The sequence below is a fragment of the Halictus rubicundus genome, chromosome 7 (genome assembly GCF_050948215.1).
Source record: "Halictus rubicundus isolate RS-2024b chromosome 7, iyHalRubi1_principal, whole genome shotgun sequence".
In the NCBI taxonomy this organism is placed as follows: Eukaryota; Metazoa; Arthropoda; class Insecta; order Hymenoptera; family Halictidae; genus Halictus; species Halictus rubicundus.
The window spans coordinates 11,563,656-11,582,816 of NC_135155.1; the positions used below are offsets into that span (position 1 = coordinate 11,563,656).

The window sequence follows — 19,161 nt, forward strand, 5'->3', positions numbered from 1 at the left end:
CTCGAGTGGCAAGTGTTTGTGTCTTGTATCTTCCACTACCAGGGTAAAATAACATTAAAATAACACTGAACGGGATATAATTTGTATTTAGTGGTTTAATTGACGTTCGGCGCGGTCGACGCGGCCACAAGAAAATAGTAGATGTACACGATCCTACGTCCTGAGGATTGGGCTTAGATCAGTACTTTACTGTGCTTGGTTACTGTGACCTGCAATTGGTGCAGACAATGTTTATTTTGTATAAGAATCCGCTGTCTAAACATTCGGCACCGAACGCGATAGAAGAATGATAGTGGTACTGTCTTGAAATTCTGGGATGATCAACATAGTTTTGAGTCGCACTTTCTGGCCAGATCATCTGGAAGTAACGGCCTTACTTTCGAGGCAACGGAACATCTTTGCTTGCCGTTCCCAAGTGCCACTCATCATTCTCTCATAAAGTTCCCGTGCCAACCGATAGCTGGTTGACCCAATGCGCTCGTCTAGTCTGCCACCATACAGCGACAGTTCCGTTTATGTAGTCTCAAGCATCCTCATTCAAAACCGCAAGCGGGCTAAGACCTTGCCATAAAACCCTTTATGCCTGCCTGGGGAATTCAGAGTGAGGCACTTGAGCAAATCCATGCGAACCATATAAATACGTATTTGCTGCCGTGCTATTACAGTTGAACCTCTGTTACGCGAGCTAATTGTGGGCCGCACGTGTTCAAATAATAGAACAGATACTGTTTTTATAATAATCGTTCTACAATTTCATCGTTGCACGATGGCTCTCGGAAATACTCGAACGCCACTGGTGCTTTAAAAAGCAAAAATATTCAGGTTAGACGCAAGTTATAAATATAATATTGCAATCAGTGTAAGATACAAGTATAGAGGTCGTATATACAAATTTTAAAGTCACTAATATTTCTAAAAGTTGTGGAACATTTATTGCTGAGATACACTGAAACGGGGTCACAACGGTATTATATTTTTACTGTAAATGTAAATGTAAATGTTAATGACGGAAAGCGTAAACGATATAATTAAGTTTCAAAACGCTGAGGAATGGCAGCATCACCATTGTATTCATGTTTGAATTCACCATTCGAAGCACGCCTAACGCCAGTATCATGGTCAATTACGCTACGTTGTGACCGGTTACACTGCTAGACTAAATCCCTATTGATTTGTACAATAAATCATGTTCTGTATGGGCCGCCTTAGATTGAACTGTTTACATGCGATACGTGTTCGGACAATAGCGCGTTCGCATAATCGAGGTGCTTCTATATATACGTGCACAGGTAACACTCGAATAACACGGTTAATTGGTTCTCTATTAGACCCGACATGAAATTCTTCAAGTAAATATCAATCGTCGTTTTATGGAAGTTGTTCATCTACAAATTCATTCAGCAACAAATTGACTATTATCTACATTTAATGTATCAACAATAACTTGTTTTAAGGACCGGTCATTTTGACCACGCACTGTAGGAACAAGAAATGTCGTTAGGTTTAGTGTTAAAGACGAATAGAAAGTAGGTGATGTGTAGAACAGCATAACAAAGGGGAACGTAAAAGAAATATTTCCGGCTATAAAATAATTGTCAACAAAATCAAAATGCTCGCCGAAATGACGGCTCGCTCTGAAGGCGAAATTATTCGGTGCGCGAGATTACGCAAAGGGCCGGGCGCGTTTACATTGCGGAATTTGATTTCGCAATAAAACTGAGTGCCGTTCCAGTTTTCGAACTCTATTTCAAATATTAATCCACTGCCTGGTCCCTGCGGTATATTGGTTTTTAAGATATATCGGAAACGCATCCTCGTATCGACTTCCATCATCGGGATAAAATGGGAATTCATTTTCAAAAGTAACGTCGCGTTTCCAACTAATTTTCCTGTGAACCGCGCGAAAAAAAAAACGCTAACGCTTCGAGGAAGACTGGCGAATATTCGCGAGGACGGCTGTATACAACGGCGAAAAACAATAAACCGTGCATGAGCGGGAACGTCCTGGATGTTTATTCCCCGTCGCATTCAGAGAAAAGTAGTGGAGCCTCGCCTGGTAACAGCATAGCTAGCTCATGGCAGTGTCTTTCCAACTGTACTTCGTAAATTCTTTTCTCTTGCCGGGTGGAATAGTTTCTTGACTATGTTGCTCGCAGGGACTAGACTTGTTCAACAATTTCATATAGGAATATTGGCGTGGTAGCCAACTATCGATTTTGCTATCGGGGCAATTTTAATTAAAAAAGTCCAGACATGTCTTTCGACCTAGAACATTTTCACTCTATGCAATCGTTTCGAAATTGTAATTATTGTGTTTACAAGGGCTAGAAAAAAATATTGCGTAAACCAACCCTCCGCTGCAACCTCATATTTACCGACGTCGTTTGCATACTGGACCGTCTATGTCCCTGCAATTTTTTCCCCAGGTTTTCGCGTTTCAAAACATACCAACAAATTCTAGAATGTTCTTCCATGTTTCTAGAACACTCTCCAGTAATTTGTATTGCTGCACGTCACCTTAATTTTGTCGAGAAGGATAAAATTCAAATAAAATATGAATAGAAAAGTGCACGTGAAACATGTCGGAACGTTTAGAATATGATAGAATATGATAGTTCATCTCGATACGATCTTGTTAAAAATTTCACGAGAAATCGTTCGATGCGTTCGGAATAAAAATGGTTAGAAGATTTAAGCGCGGTATTCGAATATTCATTGACACGAAGGTGCATCATCGACACGGAGATCCAGTGTTTCGTTAGATTCGGTGGGGGCGGCGGGGTGTTGGTAGAGAGGGAGAAGATAATCAAGAAGCGATTGCCGAAAGTTCGACGAGCAGAATCTATCGGGCGCGGAACAATGGCCATCAAATGAGACGGCGAGGGCAATTGACCGAAACCTGATGGTTTGTGCTCAGCCTGGTCTTTCTCCGCCTCTAGGGTCAGTCTCTTTCTCTATTTACTCGAACCTACGTGATCTCCGCAACGCAAACTGCACAGAATGCAGAAACCCGGCAGAAAATAGGCAGCACCGTCGTCAAATAGTACCAAACCGAACACCAAAACGTTTTCCTGCTCTTCCCCTGTCCGCCAATGGGATTTCCGATTGACACTTTCGATCCGTTCAGCGAAACATCCAACAACGAAGAATTTTCCGAGCTATCGCGTCGCGCACGTGTCCGTTTCGAACGCAATTCCGACCGATTGTGACGGAAAATTAAAAAAGTACAGTATTTCTCGAATAATTCGTTTCTCGACTGTTATCGATGAATTTGTTGCAAATACGCGAAGAAATAAAGCAATAACGCAGCGAAAATTTACAAATATCGCGAAAAATTAGATAATATAATCGAATACCAAAGTTACACTTTCTACTCAATGTCCGATAAAAATCGCACGTGAACTTTTTAGAGATCGCTGAAGGGGCAAAGCCATAAAAAAACGTCGCGAGAAAGCTTTGTCAACCTCTACAGAGTCGCTCGAATTTACAAACTTTTTTAGAATCAACTCCAGTTTTTCGAATTGGACACTTGGAAAAGTAGAATTTTTGCCCTTTGAAACGAGCTTAGATAGATGATCGCACAAATTGTTTTCCACGAGGTTTCTCGACTACCGTTTCGAAATTGGTTGGAAAATGACTCGACCGTGTTCCGAAGATGTCCTCGAGATTTCATCAAATTCTGTCGGGTTGCGTCGCTAATTTTGGGGTGTTTATTGCTCGGAAATGTCGGAGCGGAGGCGTCGCGAGATTTCGCGTGGACAGTGTCGAAAGATTAAATGGAAATCGGGTTTTGTTTGGGCAACTGGAAGTTTTGGGCTCGGCTACCGGATACAGTTATTTCCTGTGTCCGTGGCAAACGACGTCGTATGGCGAAGCAGTTACCGCACGACACAGCAATATCGTAAATACGATACCAGCTTGGACAACCGTTCGAATCCCAAGCAATTCTCTTTGGCATTCTCCCGGCGAGGCGCAGCTTTTACGGTCACCTGATCGCAATCTGATCAAAATTGGGTCACGCGAGACGCCCCACTTGCGTCACTCGAATCGCCATTGTCGCTTTTTCCATCGTTCCATCCTATAATTATGCTTCAATCGCTCATTGTCCAAAGTCTCCCATGTTTCAAAAGAGCCCACCGTTCTGTACAGTCTCCACGAGTCTCTTCCGAAAACCCGGAAAAATAAAACAGTCATCATGATCTCGTTTACCCGCGCTTGCAGGCAGCATCGCTGAACAACATCTGATTCCGGTATTTCAAACAATGCAAGCACGTGCCACGTTTTCAGTTGCACCAACGAGTTTTTGCTAGAAATGCATAAAATCCGTCGTCGTCTAATAATGATTATTCGACAATCCTTGTTTACAAGGATGACAGGATTTTCTAATCCGACAAAGCTTGGAGGACCACTGCTGAGCGGTTGACGCGGTGGTAGCGCGACAACAATAACGCGTCGGGTTCGTTCGACGTGGCATTGCACTCGGTGCACTCGTGTTCTCAGGAATGTGCAGCTGGATCCCAGCAGCGTGCAGCGGGAATTCGAGCACGATACGCGAAACCGCGAAACCTCGAGAGCATATAAAATTTCCGCGCGGAGGAAACTACGATCCCCCGGTGTTTTTTTTTCCCCGCGAAATTATTCCCGCCGCGGGCCGGCTGATTTATCGGCACATAAATTACGTTAATGCATACTTTTTCGTTAGGCGAGAAGGAAAAATTCCGGCGAACGAAGGAGTTTCGCTGGCAAGGAGGCCGAACGAGCTGAAGAAGCGTACAAAATTACCCACCGGGATGAACGGAGCCGACCCGATAACGACCGTTATCCTTTCGCGGCAATCGGAATTTCCGGCTGGCGAAGTATTAATTAAACGCCTACTTTGTGGGTTCGACTGTGCGAATACCCACACGCGGCGACGACGACGGTTCTGTTACCACGTTCCTGCAGACGACGCACAATGTACTTTTTTCCCTCGGAAAAAATTGCACAAGTTTTCCGAACACGCGGTTTTCGGGTTTCCAGATACAATTAGCGTGGTTCATTTGCAACCCGGTTGCGCGTTCCCCGTGTTCACGACAGAAATGGATAAACGAAATGCAAGCCAGCAGAAAAATTTCAAAATAACGCAACATTCTTCTTGAACGTTAAAATTGCAAGAATGTTCGGAGAACAATCGATTGTTTTATCGGTATATAGATTTATAGTTTCGAAGTGAGTACCCTGTGGCAACGCTCTAATTACGGGACAAAAATATTCCCCGAACAACCGGGAAAGTCGTCGAAGATATATGCGAGCGAGCAGCGCGATGACGAGCGTCCGTACAGAGCCGATATTGAAATCGTTAATGAAAATTTAATAGATTCGATGCGGCGAACCAAGCGAATTAAAATTACGCGATAAACTGATAAAACAACAGACGTGCGCATGCTCGCGGACCGCGAGGTACAGTGTATCGAAAAAGTAATCGTACCATATTTTTCGACGTAACTTCCTATAAATACCGTGCGTGTTGATTCATAATAATTCCCACGATTCTTTCGAACCTCGCAAAAGAGTGTTACGTTGCGTTAACGCGCAACATTTTCGCGGGGACTTATTTCGAAAGAGCAGCGTGCAGAAACACTTTTCCGCCCCACTGTGTAAATTCCCGTTAAAAACGTGTCGATTAACCGAAACGGAGCGGAGGTTCGAAAATCGGGCAGGAAAAAAAAATGCAAATTCGATAACGCGGATCAGGGGACATGTTGTGGAATATACAAGGGGCCCCGTGTGCATACGCGAACAATGGAAGTTATTTTGCTTGACGGGAAGAGCGCTATCATCGATTACTACGAGCGTGCCAATTACCAGTGAATATTGAAATTCCATTGAACCGCATGCGACGTTGCTCGCAACGATGCACGGAGTATAATGCAACCATACAAACTACATTATAAACAGACGATCGGTATCGCGCGTTTGTCGCCCGCTTATAGTTACCTATGATCGACAAATATACACGTAGAACCGCCCTCTCTTCTCTCTCCCTCTCTCTTTGTCTTTGTCTCTGTAGCGTCGCGTTGCGTCGGGTTCCACGCACCGAGGATAAGCCTGTGCAAATAGTGACATTAATTGCCGACGCGTCGTCCTATTTGCATCCCATTATTCAGAATAATTGATTACTATTGGTAGCCTATGCGTCGAAACTCATTAGCATATTTAACGCGGCTCCACGCTCCGCTGCGCGTACACCTCGAGCTAGCGAAAGAAATCCTGCGAGATCTACGAGAGCTCGTTCGCCGAGTCGTGTCTATCGTTTCGCTAATGGAATCGCGAGCACATGTTTGTTTATCGCGAGTCAAGACCGTTACGGTCGCCGATGATTTAAACGTAGCATTTAGTGTAGCAGGGTCGGACTGGCGATGAAAATTTTAAAGGAAATGAACCTGGAGCAGTTGCACGTTAACCAGTTGGCAGTTGCGACCTCTTTGAAAAATGTGCACCTAAATTGCGTCCGTAAAAATTAACCGTATTGTAGCTGTTTTCACGAGTGTACTCGTCACAACACAAAATACAGTAAATTCTCGATATATGTAAACAACACGGGTCTTGCCAGCGTCGTGTTTCGTCCAGGAGACGTTCCCGAGCCGCGTTATGTTTACATTCCTCGGCGTCCGAGGCCTCCCGAGCTTCGCGACCCCTAACGGAGTATACCCCGCGGTAGTGGGGGTAATAGAGGAATCACTGTATTGCCATTTCTTCAAGTACACTCGTTAAAAACAGCTAACTGGTTAAAATCCTTGCCTGATAATATCGAGTCTATTGGTGAAGACTTTCATCTTTTAACGCGGAATGAAATTCTATTTTTCTTCTTCTTGTAGGAAATGGTGAACAATGGTCTTGCAAAAATAGCCATCGGTGGAAATAAAGGAATGCAATAAAAGTTTCTGGGTTAGGTCGATTGTATTTTCTTTCTTTTTTTTTGCGGAAAACGCAGATACAGAGCTCGCAATGGTAGCCGTAAAGAAAACCGTGTCTCGCCGAGGGGTTAAACGTGTCGCAATTACAATCGCGTCCCTGCTCGTTAGACGGAATAACATTTTAATCGTGTTCGTCACGCTAAATTATCGTCGCCGGAGCACGCTCATATGAATGCCACTTGTTATCGATAATGAAGCCGGATCAGTCCGGCACCGCGCCTCGGACCCGGACAGATCGATTCCACCGAAATAATTCCTGTCGGGCCGATTCGAGTAGGATCGTTTCGGGACAGATGCCGTCGTGCAGTGTGATGCGATATTTTTTTTTTTGTTTTAGCAACGCCGAACACTTGTCGGCTTTTTACCAGCTGCCATTAACCGAGGGAACTTCTGTTTCTTCTGACGAAGAGAATAATCGATTTCTTGTCGCGGAATATTGCTGGTTAGCTCTTTAGAAATGTCTCCGTGAAATTTGAAGTACTACCGATATTTTCTGTTAATTGCAAACAATTGATATTCTTCATCTAAAAGAAAGAGGTTCTTTTCTTAACACTAGAACTACCAAGCATTAGATGCAGCTGGCATACATTGGCTCATAATAACAACAAAATTGCATTTGTTTAGATTTGCTACCAGTTTTGTTTAAATATCTATTTCAGTAGGGAGTTTATTAAAAAATTTCCCCATGAAAACCTATTTATAATTTCAATATTTCTAGAAGAAAAATCTACAAGAAAATTAGAAGCAAGTCATTTTGACTCATCCGGTAGTTCTAGTGATAACGCTAGAAGATCTAGATCGGGCATGGGCAACTGGTGGTTACAGTGTCGCCAGATCAAGACTTGTTCCCCCACTCTAATTTCCCCTTCTACCGCGCTATTCCCCAAGTTTCATCTGGCAACGCTGGAAGGTTCGCGAGTCCTCTTCTCACTCCTGACACCCCCCACCACGCTCCTACGGAGTGTGGGGGAAGGGGTGGGGGATCAGGAACCTATATAGGGAGGTAAAAGCACCGTAGGGTAATATGAAATGTCCAGTGGTGGGGGGACCTGCACACGGCTGGCGGGGGTCGTGAAGCGACGGCGAGGGAGAAGCAGCTCAGGTCTGATCTACATCTAGATTATTCTAGATCATGTAATATAGAGAAACATGACTTACGATCACAATCAGCATGAGTGGTTGGTTTTGTAGAGGAGAATAGCGTGGTAGTCCGCCTGAAACATAAGCAAGATGGAATTATCGAATGATGTAAAGAAGAGAACGAGGAAAAGACAAAGAATGAAGGTGCAAAAAGTGAAACCAAAAATAAAAGTTTGCGAGCTTGATATTATATTTTGTTAAAATCTCGTCATAAAATTTTGTCATAATTTCGACTGCTTTCGTTTAAAATTTCACAAATGAACAACGAAATGCGGTGAATCAGTTCCAAAATGACCATAACTGAATTCAATTCAACGTCCAACGGTACATCGAGACATGAATGTTTGCGGCTGGAAATCAAATTAACTGTCAATCTTTCGTGATTCATTTAGAGCAAAGCACACGATCCACGCTGTTTCTCGCTCCCACCGTTATAATATCCAACCGCATTTTATGCGCATGTATAAATCAATATACATTCCGCAAAACAGATTCCGCTCGAATGATTGCGATGAGAAGATGAAGATTGCGTTGAAAATTTTTCATTTTTTTTTTCAATTTCATGTTACACGGAACTAACAAAATTTGTTAGACAGATATAATTTATTCACCGTATTCAATCAGCGTTGGTTGGTTGTCGTGCGATTTTTTTTTAGTCATTCAATCTCACAATAAAGACTCCCTTTCTGACTTGAACTGCTCTTGGAAAGTGAAGAAATCATCGTAGAACGTTCAATAAGAAAAGTAATAAAAAGATATCAGACTTTTCTCTTATAAGACGGTAAAAGCTTCTGAATTTAAGAACAGCAGATACTGTTTTCTTTATTTTCGATTCATCGATATACCTTGGGTAGAAAAATATTTATTCAACTCCTAATTCCTGTCAGAAAATGTTTCTTTTGCATAAACGCCCACGGTGTATTGAAACTTTGAGGACAAATGGCAATTGGTTTAACCATATGAGATATACTACCACAGACAAGTACATAATTTCCTTTTTTTATTATCTCAATATTTACGACTTTGACGCACACAATGTGTTTCTCGAGAAGAATTGTTTTTCAACAAAATTGCGTGCGAGGACTAGAGAGCTCGGAATGGGCACAAGTTTGTCCAAAATTTGTGCCGCGAACGTGTAACAGACCGTCGTTCGTGAACGTATTACAAGATCAGGATAGCAAGTTGCGCTATTTAACATTTCCCAGGAGGTCTATCGGGGAAAAACTGCGGGGAATCGTATAAATAACGGCGAATGGACCGATATTTCTCGAAGTTTGATAGAATAAAGAGTTTTTCCACGGACAAAAACCGGGCGTAACTTCATATATTTTATGCTCGTTGAGAGAAAAATGGGCGTACTTTGTTACAACGACGGGGAGGAACCTTTTATAGCGTAAGATTGGGTTTCCCGGATGAAGTTTCATTGTTGCAGCGGATTTTCCTGGGTGCCCAGCGTGAAACGGCACCGATACTTTAAATTTCAATTTGGCCGGACCGAACTATAGTTTACCCGCGAGATAACATTTTTTTTGTTATCTTAATCTCGCGTTCGCCGCGGCCGGGTTGAAAGACCGTCGGGATTAATATTTATGCAACGCTTTCGCAATAACGCGGACGCGTTTCAACGTTTGCCTCTTCCTTCGACGATCGCCGAGTAAATTTGCAGTTGAAACTCGGGAGCCGTAAATCACCGATGCGGTCTACAATTTCGCGACACAATTCCTCCTCCGAAACTTAATTCTTTCTTTATCGGCGACTCTAGTGCCTCATTAACCAACCAAATGAGCTCGCTATCCGAGCGTACATTATTTTCCCGGGCGATAAACGTCGAATTTCGACTATATATGCACGAAAAAGACATCGGTGACTCGCATTCGTTAACATTTCGCACGAGGCGCTTATCAAAATGATTTAAGAACGCTTTGGCGCGAAGGTTGCTGCTGTGACGGTATTCTCCGGAGAATCAAATGTCATTCCGATAGCGACCTTTTGATTCCCCGATAATATGTAGTCATCTCATGCGACATTTAAGCGTTCAAATATCCGTCGTGCCCTGCGATTTTGCATAACGTCGTTTTGAAAGTGCTTCATTTGTTCACGGAGACATGTATCTATATGATATTATAACACTAGGAGTCTGAGTAGCGCGGGCATCATTATTTTCAAAAAATTACTGTATAAGTTTCAGAATGATATGCCCAATAGTTATCTTTTGTATGTCTTCGTTTCTGTTAGTTCGTCGAAGAGAATTGTTTTGCAAATTCCATTCAGTTTGTACATACTAGGTGACCGAGAAAGTTCGTACAGTTTTAATAAAAACGGGCAACAGAACTGTTCCAGTCCCTTTCCATACAATAACGTTTGCTTGGCAAATGATTGTACAGTTTAATAAGACAACGTATAATATTGGCAAAATGTAGAACGTTCTCGGTTATCTAACACGTGGAAAACGCGGTTTCGAGGGAGGAGCCGTGGAATTTTCTGGGCCAAGAGAGCGTTTGCTTTTCTCGTTCGAGCGGGTTTAAAAGTTGCCGTGCGAGATCCGAGCATGATCTAAGCAACGGGAAGACAGAGTGTTGGGGGAAGCGTAATTCAGGGGAGCTCGGGAGCTCGTCGTTATTATGCATACAGGTCTCGTGTCAGGATTTTAAGGACCGTGGCGGGCTCGTGATCCCGCTATGCATTCGACTCCCCTCGGAATTTGCCGCAACCACACTTACGTGTCAGCCGACGTACACGCAGAGCCACCCCCTCTTCACTTGGGGTGGGGGGGCTAACTATGCTCCTGGTCGTATTTCATACTTCGTTCCACCGCGCGTCCGCAAACTACGCCGAATTCTTTCCGAATAATCATCTCCCACAACCAGGTCAATACGCCTCACGCGTCTCAACAGCATTTCCTAATAGACAAATTAATCGTAGAAATGTTGACAAAAGTACACACATTCAAGCGAAAGTCAGTGTCTGGCTCTACACACGAAAGAACTCGTGCAACACTTGTCCGCTGAATATTCGAGTTTAATGTGCTCGTAAAATTGTTTACAGTCTGTACTACACTGTACTGGTACAGTCTGACTTACCAGACCCTAAGGTTTAAAATTTTTTTCTTTTTTAATATTTATGTTTTAAATATTCTATACAGGTTGTCCCAAGAATGTTGCATTTCCGTGGAAAGGGTGACTCCCGAGGTCATTTGAAACAACTTTTTCCTTTGCGAAAATGTTCTCCGCGGCTTCGTGCAGGAGTTATTAACGAAAAACACGGACCAATCAGGCGAGAGGTCCCGCCGAGCGTGGCGTTGGCATTGGACGAGCAGGAATCCGTCCTCTGTAGCCGCGCTACGATTGGTCTGCGTTTTTCGTCAATAACTCTCTAACAAAACTGCGGAGAACATTTCCGCGAAGGAAAAAGTTACTTCAAATGACCTTAGGAATCGCCCCTTTCAAGGAAGCACAAAACATTTTTGGGGAACCCTGTACAAAATTTCGAATGAGTAAGCGATCAAGTAGGACTGCGGATTGTAGGCATTTATGGTAAAAATGAGTGGATCTCATTTTGAAGCAAAATTATTACATTGTTATCGCTACAATTTTTATTTTGCATAGAAATCCGCAGCCTAGTGATCAGATTAAGCAAGATCCATTTCATCGACTAATTTTGTACACCGATTGCAACTAGATTGTGGATCTTTGTACAACGTCTTCTCTCTTCCCTGTTGTATGCATACGTTGTTTAAACGGCCGCTCCTGTCGTAAGTCCGTACACGTTCTAATTACAATCGGGAAAGGGCGAACGCCATAAAAATATGTGAAATTCGGCGTGTCTAGAGGGAGGAAAGTTCTTCGTGACTGTAGTCCCGAGGCTCTCGAGCAAGTCTAGCTAGCATGCCGAAACGTTTGCACGGGAATTAGCGAGGCGCACGCGAACAGGCGAGACGAGACTGTTCGAGGACACGTAGGTGTCAGTACAGTCTTCCTACGAGTGCATGAGTGCACGAGTGCACTTCGTTCGTTCCTCGAGTGCGTTGTGCCCGCGCGTAACCCTTAATTGGAGACGCATGCCGATGCAAAAATATACCGGCTGGCGAGTGCCGCCCTGCCTGGAAGGTCTGTCGACGATGACACGCCGACGATGACGATGACGATCTTCCCTTCAACGATGTCTGTCTTCCTATGATTTCGTTGAAAACACAAAAATAATAAAGTGACACTCGAAACAGACATCGTTAGGCCGGGACAGAGTGTGCTTAAAACACTGCGGCGTTGTGCTAGGTCGGGGAATCGTGGAGAAAGCTAGCCTGATCTATCATGCTAACCGCAACGCACGTGATAATTATAAATAATATAGGGTACTCGTGAGTATTTGAACAGTAGGAATCTTGTGTATTATAGAAGCTAGTTGGGTTGAATTATTGAATCTAACGTTGTTGCAGTTGTCAGAGATTCTTCACCAGAATAATTAACGGTCTGCATTGGACACAATCATAGTCTGGAAAGAAGAGTGCAATTGCTCTCCACAACTGTGTCAGTGCACTTCCATAAAAGATCGAACTGCTCGACTATAGAGCTCGGCGCTAAACAATGCAAAATTGTCCTCTGAAATTTTTTTTCTATTTCCAATGGAAATAGCGTTTTAGTCCGGTCCATTTACTGTATACGACCTGCACACAATTCTATGTTTTTAATGTACGTGCGAATCCCCCAGCAATTACCAGTTTGATCGAATATATCGGTAGTGCCCAAGCCTGTCCTGCAAAATGGTACATTTTTACGAGCGCAACAGGCTATTTATCGAACACGTTAACGTCGTTCAAATAATTCTGAGACTGTCTCGTGCCGGTTCGAAGTTATCCGGACATGTTAATGTCGAGTCAAACGGAGGTACGAGGAAAGAAACGCGACACGATTTGGTCTATCGGCGAAATGTCAGGCCTGTTACAGGCCCGTCGTGTAATTAACCGCAGGGAATTAGGTCGCTGGCTCCCGCGCCGTACGTTTTTCCCTTTCGGCGAAGTGCTAAAATTTTTGGACGTTTTTGTCCGGCCTATTCCGAAATCGGTAACGAAAATGGCCGGGCCATTTAGGTTGGCCGTCGCTTAAAATCCGTGCGGCGCACAGCGAACCAGAATCGGAAATGGAGCTGATTAAAATCCGTATCTCTCTTAAATTAATTACTGTAAGAAATATTTACTAATTTATAATTTTCTGCTGGGAATATAGTTCCATCAGAAATTATCGGGAGAAGTCAATTGTTGCCGGAAAATGTCACGACAATTCTGACCGGGTATCAATTTATTAAGTATCGAAATGAATTCGTAGCTTTTTCTCCGCGAACTCGTTGATTATTTACAAACAATCGAAAAGCATTCTACTCTCTAAAATCGGTTCTCAACAAATCAGTCTCAAAAATTGGGGTTGAATGATTTCGATTCAAATTAAATTGATATACTATTCATTGGCGGTGAAAGTCACGGATTAATTAATACACCTAATATTAATACCGAGGTTAATTAAATTATAGAGGAAGTTGAGAACTTCATTATCCAGTAACTGACAATTGGTATTAATAAACATAGATGGCTACCACGCATTAAATAGGTGAAATTTTCGTGAAGCAGAAAATTGATTTATCGCGTTAAATGAGCATGAAATAGAGGTCTCTAATAACGATGAAATGAGATAGGGCAATATTGTTACGGGAGACTGTCTACCGTTTGTTTAGTTCGGTGTCTCCGAATTCGGTATGAACATACGAATTACGGATAGACATAATTCGAGGTTATAGGTGTGCGGGGTTGAGCAACCCTCGCCGCGTAACACCCTTGGCACGAAATAAATGGACACGCTTCGAGTCCCTTCGGTGCCGAGTTTTTTGCCGGGACGAAAGTTTTTTCATTAGCCACGAGTAGTCTGAGATACATGGATAAGGCTAAATACGTGTGCATGCGTGCGTCGCGCGGCAAACGGATGCGACCAGCTTGTACTGTCGAAGCGCAGCTACTTTATTACACCGTGCTCTCATCCCGTCGGCCTACACGGTGTCCCTGTGTCCGTGCCACCGGCGAAAACAGGACAATCCCAACAGAAAAAATACTGCGACAACATACTACCTCTCGCAAAAAGTACCCGATGCTCCTTGGAATTGGTCGAGCTTTCATCAAAGATTAAATCATGCACCTTGAACTATGTGCCTATGCGATAAAAGAGTTGAAACGCTTATTAAGACTACTACCCTGGTAAAAATTATTCGATCCAACAAATCAAGTGCCTATTCAACATTGTAATTATTCGTATTTCCAATGTGGAAAACATTTTCATCAACAATAAAGGAAAGTGCAGTTCCATAACTTTCAAAGTCATTGTGCGGTACTGTAAAATCTTGATCTAAGCCGAACGGAGCTTACCCCGGTAGGGGGGCATACCCCGCGAGAGGTCAAGAAGCTCGAGCTGTCTCGCTCGCCGAGCGGTTCGTGTTTACACGCGCTGTTGTTTCCTACGTTCGGCGCGGTCGAGTCGGTCACAAGAAAATAGTAGCCGTACACGACTACGTCACAGCACGGACCCGAGGATTGGGCTTCGATCAGGGCTGCTTAATTTCTTTTCCGCCGCGAGCCACACGACGCTCCCACCATTCCCCCTCCCCGTTCTCCCCACTATCGGGGGGTACCCCCTTGAGATGCCACGAAGCTCGCTCGCCGAGTAGTGCAAAATTGTAACATGAGCGAAGCGAAGCGGGGCAAAATGAGATACAGCTACGATTCTCCTTTCCCCTGTGACTGCCTAGCTTTCGGGAAGACACCGGCCTGTCGTACACAGTGGGGGTTTTTTTGTCGAAAGATGACGGTAGGGGAAAGAGTCACAAGTGGCTCACGAGCCACCAGTTAAGCAGTCCTGGTTTAGATCAAGACTGTATTCCGAAATTCTTCTAATATTTTCACTATTTTGTGTTCGGTCTCTTTGGAAAGCTTCATCGCGAGTCTGAAAACGAGAACGGGCATTGAAAAATGTAATGACGAATCGTGGCAATTTCTATAACAATAGAACCTCGATTACCCCGACTAAGCGGGGACACGTGATTGTTCGAGTGTTAAAACAGTCGCTCAGTTATAATGCTAGATTGAATTTTGATTAATTTGTAGTGCGATAAAGGAAAGACGATGGGATGTTTCTCGGAAACTGTGTATCGTTTCCACGGGTTAGATCGGGAATAGACAGCAGATAAAGACGCGTGACCGGACGTAGGGCGAAGAAGATGCATGCCCGTAGTGGGCCGGCAGTCCTGGCTTATTGTTAGATCAAGACTTCACTGTACATGTATGTGAATTTGTCTTGTCGATAACGTGTGGCTGATGTAAGCAGTGAAGTAATTTCAGAGAAGAAAATTTGAGCGAAATATTTAATATATATCACATATAAAATATGCACAGAATGAATGGATCTAGCAACTTCCAGCGAATAAGCGTTCGTTGCAAACTTGTTGCAAAAGTACATAGTGAGAATTTAAAAAAATCACACGATAATTGCATTTGATCGGACTTACTGTACCTGCACAATGAAAAACGTTCGAGGAACGTGAAACGAGTTCGAAAGCGCACGGAAAAATCGTAACCGATCGGCGAATCTAACGAATGCGTTTGAAGCGAACGCGTCGCTCGTGTCGCGTCCGTGTACTTAAAAGTTCTTTGGACGCTCGTTACCGTATTACACACAGGACGAAGCCGAACGGAAGCGGACCAATGAAAAGTTGTCAGGACGCGCTCGCAACAACATTACAGGTGAACGTACCTGTACGATCTCGCGACCCATTGTCAGTCGATTCAGCCGCCTGATCTCGTTTGTCCGCAGCTGGAAAAACTCTTTCAATTTCGATCGTGAATTACGGCCGGCCGCACTCGGTACGTGCCCGCGACTCCGTAATGCCGGAGCATCGGAGAATGTAACTAAAGAACCGATCGAACACGGAACTTTACTCTTCACCGGCGCTGAAATTGAATTATACGGGTAATCGGAAAGTTAGAACCGCGCCGTGGCCCGCTTTCTGGCACAAGAACCCCGGCGACCGACGCTCTGCGGATTATTTTCGACGCTTGCGAACCTTCCGATGACCTTTCGCCGACCCTACACGGGAAAAATATTTTTGTACATGTGCGGAGCGCGCACGGCTCGGACAAAAGCCGAGGGTGGCTAATAATAATATTCTTAGATTATTCGAAACTTTTACCGTTTTATATTTCACCTAGCCGATCTATCTAGCCGTTCTCGATATATGTCGCCAAGGCCTTGATGATAAACGTCGCAGAATTATCCCCACTACCGCCGGGTATTGTGAGGGGTCACGAAGCTCGAAATGCCTCGGACGCCGAGGAGAGTAAACATAACACGGCGCGTTGTTGGCATATATCGAGAATTCACCGCAATCCATCGTGGCGATAAATGGCACTCGGCGACGTTCGAGTTTTTCGTGCCCTCATCCTCGAAGAGCTGATAATTCTCGAAAGACTTTCTCTCTCGATTCTCGTTGGGTTTAAAGCGGCCGAGTCTCGATTGGCCGACTGACGAACAATGGACAGGATGAACGCGGACACTCGGAAGGAACAAGAAACGCGATCCCGCGACAGCGTATAAGACACGGCGGCATTTATTCGCGTCAGTTAGTGGATGCGATAGGTGATCTGACGTAAACTCCGTCCGTGTCCCCGTGTTCCCGTGTCCCATGTCCCGTTAACCACGGTTCGTCGAACAGGCCGCAACGATCGCTCTTTGAACGCACACCGGCACGCGATCGCACACAGAAACAGACACGGACCATTGACCATCTTCGTGCCGGGGCCTTCGATATTTGTCAAGGCCGATCCTTCCGGATCGGGCAACGATCCTCTGCAGCGAACTTCCCCGGTATCGCACCCACTTCCCCTCTCTCTTTCTCTCTCGATTGACCCCCTTTCACTATTTTTCCTAGCTATTTTTACGAGAATCGAGCGGAGAGATACGGTTGCTCGCGTCAATGTTTAGTTTAACACTAGGTTCACGGAGCACTAAAAGCGGCCAGTTTGGATTATTTTATAAAACTGTTAAGAATATATTCAGCCGGAGTTTTAGCAGCTTTTACCATAATGTATGATCCAAGGAATAAACGTGTTAAATAAGTTTCCTATAAATGCATTTTTACAATAATTGTAAATTAAAGAACGCAGAACCTGTCATTTTAACCAGTCCCGTAAATCTAGTGTTCATAACGGAAAGTTGTGGTCCCTCTGGATATCGCGCTATGTATGTACTATGATCTTAAATAACAATTTTCATAAAATTAATTTGGCTGTCTTCGTATAAACTATGAGATCCTGGACTTCACTTACGTGTGACGATTAGGGGTGTGCGAGAACCCGATGGTCGGGGCGAGTCGGGAAGAGGTCGGGTCGGGTCGGGTCGAGTTCCCGAAAATTTCAAGATTCCCGAAAGAATCGGGTTTCCCGAAAATTTTGATTTCCTTTTAGGGAATCCCGATAAATACGAGAATCTCGAAATTTTCGGGAATCCCAACACTTCCGAGAATCTCGAAATTTTCGGGTACCCGTCCCGAACCCGAAAAAATTTCCTGTTCCATACCCGATATTTTGGGTTCTCGCACACCCCTAGTGACGAAGTTAGCGAATTCGTTACCTTGAAAATAAGAAATTCCACATTATTTCTCAATTGTAGAAATTGTAAAGATCTGTCTATGAGAAACAGGCGTCTAAAGAAATTTCGAGAAGATGGACGACAGCGGGACGAGAATCAGCAATGAAACAGTTGTTCTTAACGAGAAGTAATGAGTTCACCGGTCGGTTTATGAAAGGAGAAGCAATCAAACTTTACGACCGGTTGAATAGCAGCCCATGCGAGGTTTAATATTGAAGCGGAGTACCGGTCTCGTTGAATTACAAAATTGACGGCCATTGAGCCCTTGTACCTTGTATCTCGTGGCCGCAGACTGCGCAAAAGGCCAGTCATAAACAGAGCCGCCAGTTAGACAGAGAGTTCGGGATTTGTGGTCTGCCGCAGCGAGTTCACTCGTCGCGAGTGCGACCGTTCCGGAGTGAAAACGAAACACGGAAAACGTCGATCCGCGGTCGCTAATTCTTCGTGGATGCATCCACGGATCAGAGTTCGTTCGTAGCTACGCTCGAGACGGAAATGCGAGTTTCGTTTCGTCTCGTTCCGATCGGAAACAATCCGATTCTGTGACAAAGGCGCTCACGAAAATCGCCCTCGGAGATACACACAGTCGTACAATCCCGTGGGTAAAATCTGTACATAATTGCATACGCAAAAACAAAATGCATATATGTATTCAGAGCAATTATCTATCTACATATATATGTGCGCGTTTTTCCACTGTGATTCTCTTTTGTCTCTTTTGTCCACCAATCGATTCGCGCGGCTCGAAATCGACGCTTTTTCCTCTGGATACTCCCGGAATGTTTTTGCTCGATGCTTAAAAATATGGCGTACTCTTGTTTCCAGTGCGTCGCGAAGCAAGATCAAAAGTTTTCGATCGAGTGTGCAGAGAGGAAGAAGTGCATCGTGCATTTTACACCGACGCGACACGATGCGAGAAATGATCTCGAGACAGGAGGCGGGCAAAAAATCCCGGAACCCCTTTGCATCTTGGCTGGAACCGGAGCTGGGAGCTGTCGCGACGAGCACAGCTAATTTACAGTTAAATGGATCTCGAGCAGTTCGCCGGCGCTCGGTTCGAAACAGCATCCAGCATTCGCGAAGAGCCGAGCTTTTCCTTCTATTCGAGGACGGACAACAGAGGGCCGCGCGCCTTCAGAGTCGTGCCCGACTGAAAGCTGCTCGGTTTTCTGGTGTACGACCGCCAAGAAGTTGTACATCCTCGTCTATAAGTCGTAGGACGCTTCACGGTTCCAAAACAAATTCGCATTACAGTAAAGTCTTGATCAAAGCCGAACAAAGCTACACGATCTTAGTCAGTTCGCCTATCCCCTCCACTGCGGGACACCTATACCGAGCTGCCTCGGTCGCCGTGTTTACAAGAAAATAATAGCCCTACACGATCTACG

At 44.4% G+C, this 19,161-nt stretch overlaps 2 protein-coding genes across 2 annotated transcripts in view; one reads left to right on the forward strand and one right to left on the reverse strand.

The window, feature by feature from the left end:
- LOC143355417 (lysosomal acid glucosylceramidase-like) overlaps positions 1–4,377 on the reverse strand; it is a 40,952-nt gene extending 36,575 nt beyond the window's left edge. Inside the window, exon 1 of the mRNA XM_076790202.1 lies at positions 4,210–4,377. Within this exon, the coding sequence (XP_076646317.1) occupies positions 4,210–4,241 (32 nt within the window). The 5' untranslated portion in view covers positions 4,242–4,377. The remainder of the gene's footprint in view (positions 1–4,209) is intronic.
- LOC143355414 (tubulin glycylase 3A) overlaps positions 1–19,161 on the forward strand; it is a 55,970-nt gene that overhangs the window by 1,267 nt on the left and 35,542 nt on the right. The window lies entirely within an intron of this gene.